A 14,153-nucleotide genomic window follows, 5' to 3' on the forward strand; every position below is an offset into this window, starting at 1 on the left:
CATTCTAGCCTATGCGTTTTGGGCACCACTTTGAACTCTGCACCTGACCGGCCCTGAGCTGCTGGTGTGGTGACTTTGGGGTTGCTCTGAACCCCCAACGGTGGGCTACCTTGGACCAAGAACTGAACCCTGTAAGTGTCTTACTTACCTGGTAAACCTAACAAAAACTTACCTCCCCCAGGAACTGTGAAAATTGCACTAAGTGTCCACTTTTGAAATAGCTATTTGTCAATAACTTGAAAAGTATACCTGCAATTGAAATGATTCAAAGTTCCTAATGTACTTACCTGCAATACCTTTCAAACAAGATATTACATGTTAAATTTGAACCTGTGGTTCTTAAAATAAACTAAGAAAATATATTTTTCTATAACAAAACCTATTGGCTGGATTTGTCTCTGAGTGTGTACACCTCATTTATTGTCTATGTGTATGTACAACAAATGCTTAACACTACTCCTTGGATAAGCCTACTGCTCGACCACACTACCACAAAATAGAGCATTAGTATTATCTATTTTTACCACTATTTTACCTCTAAGGGGAACCCTTGGACTCTGTGCAGGCTATTCCTTACTTTGAAATAGCACATACAGAGCCAACTTCCTACAGTGTTCTTCATTTATTGCCTGTGTGTGTACAACAAATGCTTAACACTACTCCTCCGATAAACCTACTACTCGACCACACTACCACAAAATAGAGCATTAGTATTATCCCTTTTTGCCACTATCTAACCTCTAAGGGGATCCCTTGGACTCTGTGCATGCTATTTCTTAGTTTGAAATAGTGCATACAGAGCCAACTTCCTACATTCTCTTTCTCTCTTTTTGCTTGGTTTTTAATGCAAGTTTGACTGAGGTGCATGGGCCCCTGCCAACCAGGTCGCCAGTGCCAGTGTTTTTTCTCCCTAAACTGTACAATTGTTTCCCCGATTGGCAGATCCTTTAGCACCCTCTATAAGTCCCTAATAAATGGTGCCATTGTTACCTAGGGCCTGAGGTGCTAAAGAAATAAGAGCCCCTTAGGGCTGCAGCACAAATTGTGCCACCCTAAGGGACCCTTCACCAAGCACATGACAAGCTGCCAGTGCAGGCAAAACTGAGGAGTTCTCTGATCTGTTTTCCCTTACACCACGTCAAACCACATAGTGTGATCACACCATTGACACAGGGGACAGTTTACCTGTAAAGAGTAAAATCTACAGGCAACCTGATCATGTAAAGAACTGCATCAAAGCTGAAGTGCAAAAGATGCTGGCTCTAGGAGTGGTTGAGCACTCTGACAGTCCCTGGGCTAGCCCAGTGGTTGTAGTCCCAAAACCACACACTCAAAATGGGAAGAGAGAGATGAGGTTTTGTGTTGATTACAGAGGGCTCAACACAGTAATACAGATTGATGCTTATCCTATCCCTAGGGCAGATGAGCTCATAGATACACAGGCATCTGCCAAATATCTTAGCACTGTTGATCTAACTGCTGGCCATAGGCAGATTAAATTATCAGAAGATGCTAAACCAAAAACCGCATTTTCAACTATTTGAGGGCACTACCAATTCTCATAAATGCCCTTTGGTTTGAAAAATGCACCTGGCAGACTTCGTAGACTGGTGAGGACAGTTCTCCAAGTCTTGGAAGCCTATAGTGCAGTTTATCCAGATGGTATAGTTGTCTTTAGCTCCACCTAGGATGATCACCTGGTCCACCTATGGAATGTTTTGGAGGCCCTGCAAAAGGTTGGCCTCACTATCAGTGTTACAAAAATGCCAGATAGGGCAGGGGGAAGTGGTTTATCTAGGCCACCTGTCAGGTGGAGAACCAATTCAGCCACTGCAGGGGAATATCCAAACCATTTTGGATTGGACTCCTCCCCCCACTTGAATTCTGAATCTTGTGGTTCTAAAATAAATGAAGAAAATACAAAATTTCTATATAAAAACCTATTGCCCTGGAGTTAAGTCATTGAGTGTGTGTTCTCATGTATTGCCTGTGTGTGTGTGTACAACAAATGCTTAACACTACCCTCTGATAAGCCTACTGCTCGACCACACTAACACAAAATTAAGCATTAGTATTGTAGAAAGTTGGCTCTGTATATACTATCTCAAAGTAAGAGATAGTGTTCACAGAGTACAAGGGTTCCCCTTAGAGGGTCAGATAGTGGCAAAATTAGATAATTTTAATGCTCTATTGTGAGTGCTGTAGCGCTGTCTCTGTGTCAGCTTTCTGTTGCACAGTCCAGCTAGTCAGCAGGCACAGTCCTTTTCTGTCTTCTCTGGCCAGCAGTAGTTAGAGTTCTGTCGGCATATTGAGGCCGATCTGATTTTGTAATCTTTCACTTTTTTTTTATTGTTTTATTGTTATTTCTAACAAGATGAGGCAATTATTATTATTATTATTTTTTGCAGGAGCAGATCTCGTAATCGTTCCTGTACTAGTTCCCGCAACCGTTCTAGCAACCGTTCTAGCAACAGATCACGCAACAGATCACGCAACAGATCACGCAACCGTTCCCGCTCAAGACACAAAGACAGACGTAGATCGAGAAGTCCGCCCAGGAAGCGGTCCAGATCAAAGGAAAGTCGTAGATCAAGAAGTCGGTCACGGTAAGAATTTTTGGGGAACTTAAAAGGGTCCTCATGTTTTTAATAGGAAAAAAATATATTAAAGTTACATGAAAGTCACTAACCATGGTTTCCTATTTTGTGGTTATGTTAGCAAATGGCCCCTTTTTGTCATGGTCTCCCTCACTTTTTGTAGCACTGTGTCTCTGCTAATCAGGCCCCAGTGCCAGTACTTATTCCCTAAAAACAAGGTGAAATTGTCTAATTGTGTTACAAATGGCACACACTTTAGCACCCCTATAAGTAAGTAGTAAATGGTACCCTTGGTACCTAGTGTATGGGTACTAAGAAAAGTCCCTATGGTCTGCAGCATGTATTATGCCACCCTAAGGGGCCACCATACAAACTGCATGTAGTCTTCCATGGCAGGCTGAGTTTTAAACGTTTTAGAAGAAGCAGCAGCATATAATGGTGAATCATTTTTGTAATCATACTTTAGGAAAATAAACCGAGTGCTAGCTGAAAAAAGTGATCCCCAAGTGAGAAAAGAGGCACCGCACCATAAAGCTATAAAGAAATTGCTTATAGTTCTGAGATCCTTGGTGTATCTCACAAAGACAGACTCTTATTAAGTTAAGAAGTATGCTTGTCTATACATTGATTGATAATTCAAAACATAATTGAGGGTGTCTTGTCTGGTTAACGTGTTGACTTCGTTTCGACCCTCATGTTGGATACTAGGGTCTCATTAGGACAGGAAATGACCTGGGGCACTGTCAAAGAAAAGACCATCAGTAAGGAGTGTGCTATGATGTATATAAATAAAAAATGCTTATATTTGGTCTCAATTCAGTGAATAAGCTTATATTAAAATTAGTAGTTGTGGGAGCAAGTTACATTAAGCCATAACTCGCCACTGTCTGACCCAGAATGGTGATTTTGTCACCTAAAAAACAGAAAAGCATTCATGAGCCTGTGAAAAATAAATTAATGACAGCTTGAGGGGAGAAAATAATATTTTTTACTTTACTATAAGTGCTGGGTAGGATGGCAGCATCTTCCCATTGTGGGCAACGCTGTAGTTTCTTAATTCTGAAATCTGTATACAAGGGAAAGTCAGACCTGACTCTCCTTCTATAAATAGCTACTGAAGTCAAAGCCTGACTTTGGCCTCACCGAGGGCAAAAAGGCAATTAGAAATAGCTGTGGAAAATTTGAAGAGAAAAATATTATTTTTTGGTCCCCTTTGGTTTCCGTAATAAAAACAATAACTATGAGGAAGTTGAATGTGAATTGCAACAGACGTATAAGTGCGGTGAGTGTAATCTATTCGAAATAGATACTGAGCGTAAAAAAAGGGGAAAAAATAAGTTGAATGGAGAATCAAACCTAGTACCTCAGCCTTTAGGAACATAAACTGTTGGAAAAGATACATTGATGATATCTTCATGATTTGGGAAGAGAATGATGAAATGCTCAAATTATTTGTTCATTATTTAAACAACTGTCGGCCCTATCTTAAGTTTAGCCACAACACAAATCAACACAGTATTCCTTTTCTGGACCTTCTGATCATAAACAATAATCAATTCATTGTTTCACTCTTCCGCAAACCACAAGAACGCAACACTCTACTACACTACAATACAATAGTGTAGGACGTTGGCTCTGTATGCACTATTTCAAAGTAAGGAATAGTATGCACAGAGTCCAAGGGTTCCCCTTAGAGGTAAGATAGTGGCAAAAAGAGATAATACTAATGCTCTATTTTGTGGTAGTGTGGTCGAGCAGTAGGCTTATCAAAGGAGTAGTGTTAAGCATTTGTTGTACATACACACAGGCAATAAATGAGGAACACACACTCAGCGACAATTCCAGGCCAATAGATTTTTGTATAGAAAAATATCTTTTCTTAGTTTATTTTAATAACCACAGGTGCAAATTCTACATGTAATACTTTGCATGAAAGGTATTGCAGGTAAGTACTTTAGGAACTTTGAATAATCACAATAGCATATATACTTTTCAAATTAAACACATATAGCTATTATAAAACTAGACACAGTGCAATTTTCACAGTTCCTAGGGGAGGTAAGTAATTGTTAGTTCTTGCAGGTAAGTAAACCACTTACGGGGTTCAAGTTTGGGTCCAAAGTAGCCCACAGTTGGGGGTTCAGAGCAACCACAAAGTTACCACACCAGCAGCTCAGGGCCGGTCAGGTGCAGAGTTCAAAGTGGTGCCCAAAACACATAGGCTTCAATGGAGAACGGGGTGCCCCGGTTCCAGTCTGCCAGCAGGTAAGTACCCGTGTCTTCGGAGGGCAGACCAGGGGGGTTTTGTAGGGCACCGGGGGGGACACAAGTTAGCATAGAAAGTACACCCTCAGCAGCACGGGGGCGGCCGGGTGCAGTGTGCAAACACACGTCGGGTTTTCAATTGGAATCAATGGGAGACCAAGGGGTCTCTTCAGCGGTGCAGGCAGGCAACGGGGGTGCTCCTCGGGGTAGCCACCACCTGGGCAAGGGAGAGGGCCTCTTGGGGGTCACTCCTGCACTGGAGTTCCGATCCTTCAGGTCCTGGGGGCTGCGGGTGCAGGGTCTTTTCCAGGCGTCGGGATCTGAGAGTCAGGCAGTCGCAGTCAGGGGGAGCCTCAGGATTCCCTCTGCAGGCATCGCTGTGGGGACTCAGGGGGGACAACTTTGGTTACTCACAGTCTTGGAGTCGCCGGGGAGTCCTCCCTGAGCGTTGTTTCTCCACCAGTCGAGTCGGGGTCTCCGGGTGCAGGGTTGCAAGTCTCACGCTTCTGGCGGGAAATGCTGTTGTCTTGAAGTTGCTTCTTTGGAAACAAAGTTGCTGTCTTGGGTGAACAGAGCCGCTGTCCTCGGGAGTTTCTTGGTCCTTTTAGAGCAGGGCAGTCCTCTGAGAATTCAGAGGTCGCTGGTCCTGGGGAAAGCGTCGCTGGAGCAGTTTCTTCAGAAGGGGGGGAGACAGGCCGGTAGAGCTGGGGCCAAAGCAGTTGGTGTCTCCGTCTTCTCTGCAGAGTTTTTCAGCTCAGCAGTCCTTTTCTTCTTAGGTTGCAGGAATCTGTTTTCCTAGGTTCTGGGAGCCCCTAAATACTCGATTTAGGGGTATGTTTAGGTCTGGGAGGGCAGTAGCCAATGGCTACTGTCCTTGAGGGTGGCTACACCCTCTTTGTGCCTCCTGCCTGAGGGGAGGGGGGCACATCCCTAATCCTTTTGGGGGAATCCTCCATCTGCAAGATGGAGGATTTCTGAAAGTCAGAGTCACCTCAGCTCAGGACACCTTAGGGGCTGTCCTGACTGGCCAGTGACTCCCCCTTGTTTTTCTCATTATCTCCCCTGGACTTGCCGCCAAAGTGGGGGCTGTGTCCAGGGGGCGGGCATCTCCACTAGCTGGAGTGCCCTGGGGCATTGTAACACGAAGCCTGAGCCTTTGAAGCTCACTGCTAGGTGTTACAGTTCCTGCAGGGGTGAGGTGTGAAGCACCTCCACCCAGAGCAGGCTTTTGTTTCTGTCCTCAGAGAGCACAAAGGCCCTGTAAAGAAATGGCTCCCTGTTGCAGTTACACCCCACTTTTTGCCTGATACTGATGCTGACTTGACTGAGAAGTGTGCTGGGACCCTGCTAACCAGGCCCCAGCACCAGTGTTCTTTCACCTAAAATGTACCATTGTTTCCACAATTGGCACAACCCTGGCACCTAGGTAAGTCCCTTGTAACTGGTACCCCTGGTACCAAGGGCCCTGATGCCAGGGAAGGTCTCTAAGGGCTGCAGCATGTCTTATGCCACCCTAGGGACCCCTCACTCAGCACAGACACACTGCTTGCCAGCTTGTGTGTGCTGATGGGGAGAAAATGACTAAGTCGACATGGCACTCCCCTCAGGGTGCCATGCCAACCTCCCACTGCCTGTGGCATAGGTAAGTCACCCCTCTAGTAGGCCTTACAGCCCTAAGGCAGGGTGCACTATACCACAGGTGAGGGCATATGTGCATGAGCACTATGCCCCTACAGTGTCTAAGCAAAACCTTAGACATTGTAAGTGCAGGGTAGCCATAAGAGTATATGGGCTGGGAGTCTGTCAAAAACGAACTCCACAGCTCCATAATGGCTACACTGAATACTGGGAAGTTTAGTATCAAACTTCTCAGAATAATAAACCCACACTGATGCCAGTGTTGGATTTATAAAAAAATGCACACAGAGGGCATCTTAGAGATACCCCCTGTATTTTACCAAATTGTTCAGTGCAGGACTGACTGGTCTGTGCCAGCCTGCTGCTGAGAGACGAGTGTCTGACCTCATGCGGTGAGAGCCTTTGTGCTCTCTGAGGACAGAAACAAAGCCTGCTCTGGGTGGAGGTGCTTCACACCTCCCCCCTGCAGGAACTGTAACACCTAGCAGTGAGCTTCAAAGGCTCAAGCTTCGTGTTACAATGCCCCAGGGCACTCCAGCTAGTGGAGATGCCCGCCTCCTGGACCCAGCCCCCACTTTTGGCGGCAAGTCCAGGAGAGATAATGAGAAAAACAAGGAGGAGTCACTGGCCAGTCAGGACAGCCCCTAAGGTGTCCTGAGCTGAGGTGACTCTGACTTTTAGAAATCCTCCATCTTGTAGAAGGAGGATTCCCCCAATAGGGATAGGAATGTGACCCCCTCCCCTTGGGAGGAGGCACAAAGAGGGTGTACCCACCCTCAGGGCTAGTAGCCATTGGCTACTAACCCCCCAGACCTAAACACGCCCTTAAATTTAGTATTTAAGGGCTTCCCTGGACCCTAGAAAATTAGATTCCTGCGACAACAAGAAGAAGGACTGCCCAGCTGAAAACCCCTGCAGAGGAAGACCAGAAGACAACAACTGCCTTGGCTCCAGAAACTCACCGGCCTGTCTCCTGCCTTCCAAAGAACTCTGCTCCAGCGACGCCTTCCAAAGGGACCAGCGACCTCGACATCCTCTGAGGACTGCCCTGCTTCGACGACGACAAGAAACTCCCGAGGACAGCGGACCTGCTCCAAAAAGACTGCAACTTTGTTTCAAGAAGCAGCTTTAAAGAACCCTGCAACTCCCCGCAAGAAGCGTGAGACTTGCAACACTGCACCCGGCGACCCCGACTCGGCTGGTGGAGAACCAACACCTCAGGGAGGACCCCCGGACTACTCTCCGACTGAGTACCAAAACCTGTCCCCCCTGAGCCCCCACAGCGCCGCCTGCAGAGGGAATCCCGAGGCTTCCCCTGACCGCGACTCTCTGAAACCTAAGTCCCGACGCCTGGAAAAGACCCTGCACCCGCAGCCCCCAGGACCTGAAGGACCGGACTTTCACTGGAGAAGTGACCCCCAGGAGTCCCTCTCCCTTGCCCAAGTGGAGGTTTCCCCGAGGAAGCCCCCCCTTGCCTGCCTGCAGCGCTGAAGAGATCCGTTGATCTCTCATAGACTAACATTGCAAACCCGACGCTTGTTTCTACACTGCACCCGGCCGCCCCCGCGCTGCTGAGGGTGAAATTTCTGTGTGGGCTTGTGTCCCCCCCGGTGCCCTACAAAACCCCCCTGGGCTGCCCTCCGAAGACGCGGGTACTTACCTGCAAGCAGACCGGAACCGGGGCACCCCCTTCTCTCCATTCTAGCCTATGCGTTTTGGGCACCACTTTGAACTCTGCACCTGACCGGCCCTGAGCTGCTGGTGTGGTGACTTTGGGGTTGCTCTGAACCCCCAACGGTGGGCTACCTTGGACCAAGAACTGAACCCTGTAAGTGTCTTACTTACCTGGTAAAACTAACAAAAACTTACCTCCCCCAGGAACTGTGAAAATTGCACTGTGTCCACTTTTGAAATAGCTATTTGTGAATAACTTGAAAAGTAATCATGCAATTGAAATGATTCAAAGTTCCTAATGTACTTACCTGCAATACCTTTCAAACAAGATATTACATGTTAAATTTGAACCTGTGGTTCTTAAAATATACTAAGAAAAGATATTTTTCTATAACAAAACCTATTGGCTGGATTTGTCTCTGAGTGTGTGTACCTCATTTATTGTCTATGTGTAGGTACAACAAATGCTTAACACTACTCCTTGGATAAGCCTACTGCTCGACCACACTACCACAAAATAGAGCATTAGTATTATCTCTTTTTACCACTATTTTACCTCTAAGGGGAACCCTTGGACTCTGTGCATGCTATTCCTTACTTTGAAATAGCACATACAGAGCCAACTTCCTACAGGCCCTCACCACATGGGGTCAGAAAGTCGTCTCTCAGCAGCAGGCTGGCACAGACCAGTCAGTCCTGCACTGAACAATTAGGTAAAATACTGGGGGCATCTCTAAGATGCACTCTGTGTACATTTTTTAATAAATCCAACACTGGCATCAGTGTGGGTTTATTTTTCGGAGAAGTTTGATAACAAACTTCCCAGTTTTGAGTGTAGCCATTATGGAACTGTGGAGTTCGTTTTTGACAGACTCCCAGGCCATATACTCTTATGGCTACCCTGCACTTACAATGTCTAAGGTTTTGCTTAGACACTGTAGGGGCATAGTGCTCATGCACCTATGCCCTCACCTGTGGTATAGTGCACCCTGCCTTAGGGCTGTAAGGCCTGCTAGAGGGATGACTTACCTATGCCACAGGCAGTGTGAGGTTGGCATGGAACCCTGAGGGGAGTACCATGTCGACTTAGTCATTTTCTCCCCACCATCACACACAAGCTGGCAAGCAGTGTGTCTGTGCTGAGTGAGGGGTCCCTAGGGTGGCATAAGATATGCTGCAGCCCTTAGAGACCTTCCCTGGCATCAGGGCCCTTGGTACCAGGGGTACCAGTTACAAGGGACTTACCTGTTACAAGGGACTTACCTGGGTGCCAGGGTTGTGCCAGTTGTGGAGACAATGGTACATTTTAGGTGAAAGAACACTGGTGCTGGGGCCTGGTTAGCAGGGTCCCAGCACACTTCCCATTCAAGTCAGCATCAGTACCAGGCAAAAAGTGGGGGGTAACTGCAACAGGGAGCCATTTCTTTACAAATAGTTATCACCATACGGCATTGTAAGATGGATTGCCATTTGGCAAATTCCTCCAAATGACATTTACCCCTTATTTTGGGAAGCTGCTCCGGTCACCTTCCGGATAGCTCAGTGGCAATTCCATTACCTATTAAGGCCTATTGGGTGAGGCCAAAGTCAGATTTCAAAATTAAGGAAATACAATGTTCCCCACTGTGGGAAGATACTGCCAGTCTACCCAGCTCTTATATTAAGATAAAAAAGATTATTTTCTCCACTCAAGCTGTCATTCATTTATTTTCCACAGGCTCATGAATGCTTTTCTTTTTTTAGGTGACAAAATCACCATTCTGGGTCAGACAGTGGTGAGCTGAGCCTTAATATAACATGCTTCCACAAATACCAATTTTAATATAAGCTTATTCACTAAATTGATCACCCTTTTTTTCCAGATACCAATATTGAACATCTATATGAGGCTTTAATAATTCCAACCTTTCACCAGTATGTATATTATTTTAACCCCTTCGCTGCCAGGCCTTTTCCCCCTCCTGTGCCAGGCCTTTTTTTGCCTATTTGGAATAGTTCTCGCTTAGGCCCTCATAACTTTTTGTCCACATAAGCTACCCACGCCAAATTTGCGTCCTTTTTTTCCAACATCCTAGGGATTCTAGAAGTACCCAGACTTTGTGGGTTCCCCTGAAGGAGGCCAAGAAATTAGCCAAAATACAGTGAAAATTCTGTTATTTTAAAATAAAAAAATGGGAAAAAGGGCTGCAGAAGAAGGCTTGTGGTTTTTTTCCCAGAAAATGCCAACAACAAAGGGTTTGCGGTGCTAAAATCACCAGCTTCCCAGCATTCAGGAACAGGCAGACTTGAATCAGAAAACCCAATTTTTCAACACAATTTTGGCATTTTACTGGGACATACCCCATTTTTACGATTTATTTGTGCTTTCAGCCTCCTTCCAGTCAGTGACAGAAATGGGTGTGAAACCAATGCTGGATCCCAGAAACCTAAACATTTCTGAAAAGTAGACAAAATTTTGAATTCAGTGATGGGTAATTTGTGTAGATCCTACAAGAGTTTCCTGCAGAAAATAAGAACTGAAATAAAAAAATATTGAAATTGAGGTGAAAAAAAACAGCCATTTTTCTCTACATTTTACTCTAACTTCTTCCTGCAATGTCAGATTTTTTAAAGCAATATAGTGTTACGTCCGTTGGACTCTTGGGGATATATAGGGCTTGTAGGTTCATCAAGAACCCTAGGCACCCATAGCCAATAAATGAGCTGCACCTTGCAGTGGGTTTTCATTGTATACCGGGTATACAGCAATTCATTTGCTGAAATAGAAAGAGTGAAAAATAGGTATCAAGAAAACCTTTGTATTTCCAAAATGGGCACAAGATAAGGTGTTGAGGAGCAGTGGTTATTTGCACATCTCTGAATTCTGGGGTGCCCATACTAGGATGTGAATTACAGGGCATTTCTCAAATAGACGTCTTTTTTACACACTGTCTTATATTTGGAAGGAAAAAATGTAGAGAAAGACAATGGGCAATAACACTTGTTTTGCTATTCTATGTTCCCCCAAGTCTCCCGATAAAAATGGTACCTCGCTTGTGTGGGTAGGCCTGGTGCCCGCGACAGGAAATGCTCCAAAACACAAAGTGGACACATCACATTTTCTCAAAGAAAATAGAGGTGTTTTTTGCAAAGTGCCTACCTGTGGATTTTAACCTCTAGCTCAGCCGCCACCTAGGGAAACCTACCAAACCTGTGCATTTTGAAAACTAGAGACCTAGAGGAATCCAAGATGGGGTGACTTGTCGGGCTCTCACCAGGTTCTGTTACCCAGAATCCTTTGCAAACCTAAAAATGTGGCTAAAAAAACACTTTTTCTTCACATTTCGGTGACAGAATGTTCTGGAATCTGAGAGGAGCCACAAATTTCCTTCCACCCAGCGTGCCCCCAAGTCTCCCGATTAAAAATTGCACCTCACTTGTGTAGGTGGGCCAAGTGTTTGTGACAGTGAAGAGCCAAAAACACGTCAAAATTGAGGGGGAACCAAAGTGGGTCTAAAAGGTCAATTTGAAAAAAAAAAAAAAAAACATTTTTAGGCTGACAAGTGCAGCAGAAATTTTATTGGTGTAGATGAAACAATGCTGGGTGGTAGGAATTTTGTGGATTACTGCAGATTCCGGAAGGTTCCATCACAAAAATGTGGGAAAAATGTGTGCTTTCCAGCAAAGTTGCATGTTTGCAGGGCATTGTGGGTAAGGAAATGGTGCGGGGTGCATGTGAAGCACACCACCCTGGAATCAACTAGATGTTTAGTTTTCAGATGTGTCTAGGTCTTGTGGATTTTTCTACATGCCAGCGTCCCAAAGTAAAAAAAAAAAAAAAAGTGCAGCCCTCACAATACCAAGTGGGACGATTCTGAGAGTTACCAAGCTCTCATGGCCCGTATGTAAAACAAAAACCAAAAATATTCAAATGTCCTCTTGCTTGCCATGGGATAAGATGTTTTAGTATGCGGGGGAGAGCTGAAAGACTGTTAGTCCCTTCAGTTCGGGTGGGGGCATAACCAGGCCCATACTGGTTGGTAGCCACCACCCCACTATTTTCTTTTCTTTTATTTATTCCCTGGCATTCCCTGGCATGTAGTAGACTTTCTGTCCCCACGGGTGTGGATCGGGGGTGATTGCCCAATCTGCCCACTGGTGGGCGGAACAACTTTGGCTCCATTTATTTGGGGTGCAGGTGGGCCTTCCAAAATAGGCCAGTCTGCCTCCAAGAGGGGCAGTTATGGCCAACAGTAATGTGCCCCCATGGGGAGAGACCCTTGCCCAAGGGGCTGCCCCCTCCAAACAAAACACACACACCAATCCATGGTATCTAGAGGTTTCTGCCCCAAAGGGGGCAGATTGGCCTTACAAAAATAGGCTGATCTGCCCCCAAGGGCGGCAGAAATGGCCTAAATACAATTTGCCCTCCAGGGGAGTGACCCTTGTCAAAGGAGTCGCTCCCCATACACAAAAACATAAAGTAAATAAAAAATATATATATGTGTTCGATGGCATGTGTAGCTGCAGATACACATGCTGTGCACATCCCGCCATCTAGTGTTGGGCTCGGAGTATTACAAGTTGTTTTTCTTCGAAGAAGTCTTTTTGAGTCACGAGATCGACGGACTCCTCCCCTTTCGGCTCCATTGCGCATGGGCGTCGACTCCATCTTAGATTGTTTTCTTTCCGCCATCGGGTTCGGACGTGTTCCTTTTCGCTCCGCGTTTCGGTTCAGAAAGATAGTTAGAATCTCGGAAAATTCGACGGTATTGTTTGCGTTCTGTATCGGGTAACTAACTCTTCAAAATTTGGTGTTGATCTGTTGTAACTAACAACAGATCGACACCAAATTTTGAAGAGCTCCGGTGGCCCTTTGGGGTTTTCGATACCCCGGCGGGGCCTGGTCGGCCCGACCACGTGCATCTTCAAGGCTAATGGAATGGACCCCATTCCGCTTCTGCCCCAAATATCACAACAAGTATCCTTATACAGATCAGCATCTGGTCTGTAACTTGTGTTTGTCTCCAGAACACAAAGAAGATACTTGTGAAGCCTGTCGAGCGTTTCGGTCGAGGAAGGCATTAAGAGACCGAAGAGCAACAGGACAAATGGTGTCGGCGCCAACAGGACAAAAACACTTGGAGGAGGAAGAAGAAACCTTCTCCATCGAGGATTCGGACTTGGACGAGGTCGATCCTGAACAGCCGCCAAAAACCGTGAGTAAGACGTCGACACACAAAACTCACGGAAAGACCACTAAAGCCCAGGGTACGCCACCGCCAGCAGGCCATGGCTTAACCCAGAAAATAGGTGTAGGAAGTTGGCTCTGTATGTACTATTTCAAAGTAAGGAATAGTATGCACAGAGTCCAAGGGTTCCCCTTAGAGGTAAGATAGTGGCAAAAAGAGATAATACTAATGCTCTATTTTGTGGTAGTGTGGTCGAGCAGTAGGCTTATCAAAGGAGTAGTGTTAAGCATTTGTTGTACATACACACAGGCAATAAATGAGGAACACACACTCAAAGACAATTCCAGGCCAATAGGTTTTTGTATAGAAAAATATCTTTTCTTAGTTTATTTTAAGAACCACAGGTTCAAATTCTACATGTAATATCTCATTTGAAAGGTATTGCAGGTAAGTACTTTAGGAACTTTGAATAATCACAATAGCATATATACTTTTTACATAAAACACATATAGCTATTTTAAAAGTGGACACAGTGCAATTTTGACAGTTCCTTGGGGAGGTAAGTTATTGTTAGTTTTTGCAGGTAAGTAAACCACCTACGGGGTTCATAGTTGGGTCCAAGGTAGCCCACCGTTGGGGGTTCAGAGCAACCCCAAAGTCACCACACCAGCAGCTCAGGGCCGGTCAGGTGCAGAGTTCAAAGTGGTGCCCAAAACACATAGGCTTCAATGGAGAAGGGGGTGCCCCGGTTCCAGTCTGCCAGCAGGCAAGTACCCGCGTCTTCGGAGGGCAGACCAGGGGGGTTTT

At 45.6% G+C, this 14,153-nt stretch overlaps 1 protein-coding gene across 3 annotated transcripts in view; it reads left to right on the plus strand.

Annotated features, from left to right (window-relative positions):
- Positions 1–14,153, plus strand: part of SREK1 (splicing regulatory glutamic acid and lysine rich protein 1) — a 423,414-nt gene that overhangs the window by 181,217 nt on the left and 228,044 nt on the right. For all 3 annotated transcript variants that reach the window (XM_069222929.1, XM_069222949.1, XM_069222938.1), the window contains one exon: positions 2,409–2,606. In XM_069222929.1, the coding sequence (XP_069079030.1) occupies positions 2,409–2,606 (198 nt within the window). The remainder of the gene's footprint in view (positions 1–2,408; positions 2,607–14,153) is intronic.

The sequence above is a fragment of the Pleurodeles waltl genome, chromosome 1_1 (genome assembly GCF_031143425.1).
Source record: "Pleurodeles waltl isolate 20211129_DDA chromosome 1_1, aPleWal1.hap1.20221129, whole genome shotgun sequence".
NCBI classification, from domain to species: Eukaryota; Metazoa; Chordata; class Amphibia; order Caudata; family Salamandridae; genus Pleurodeles; species Pleurodeles waltl.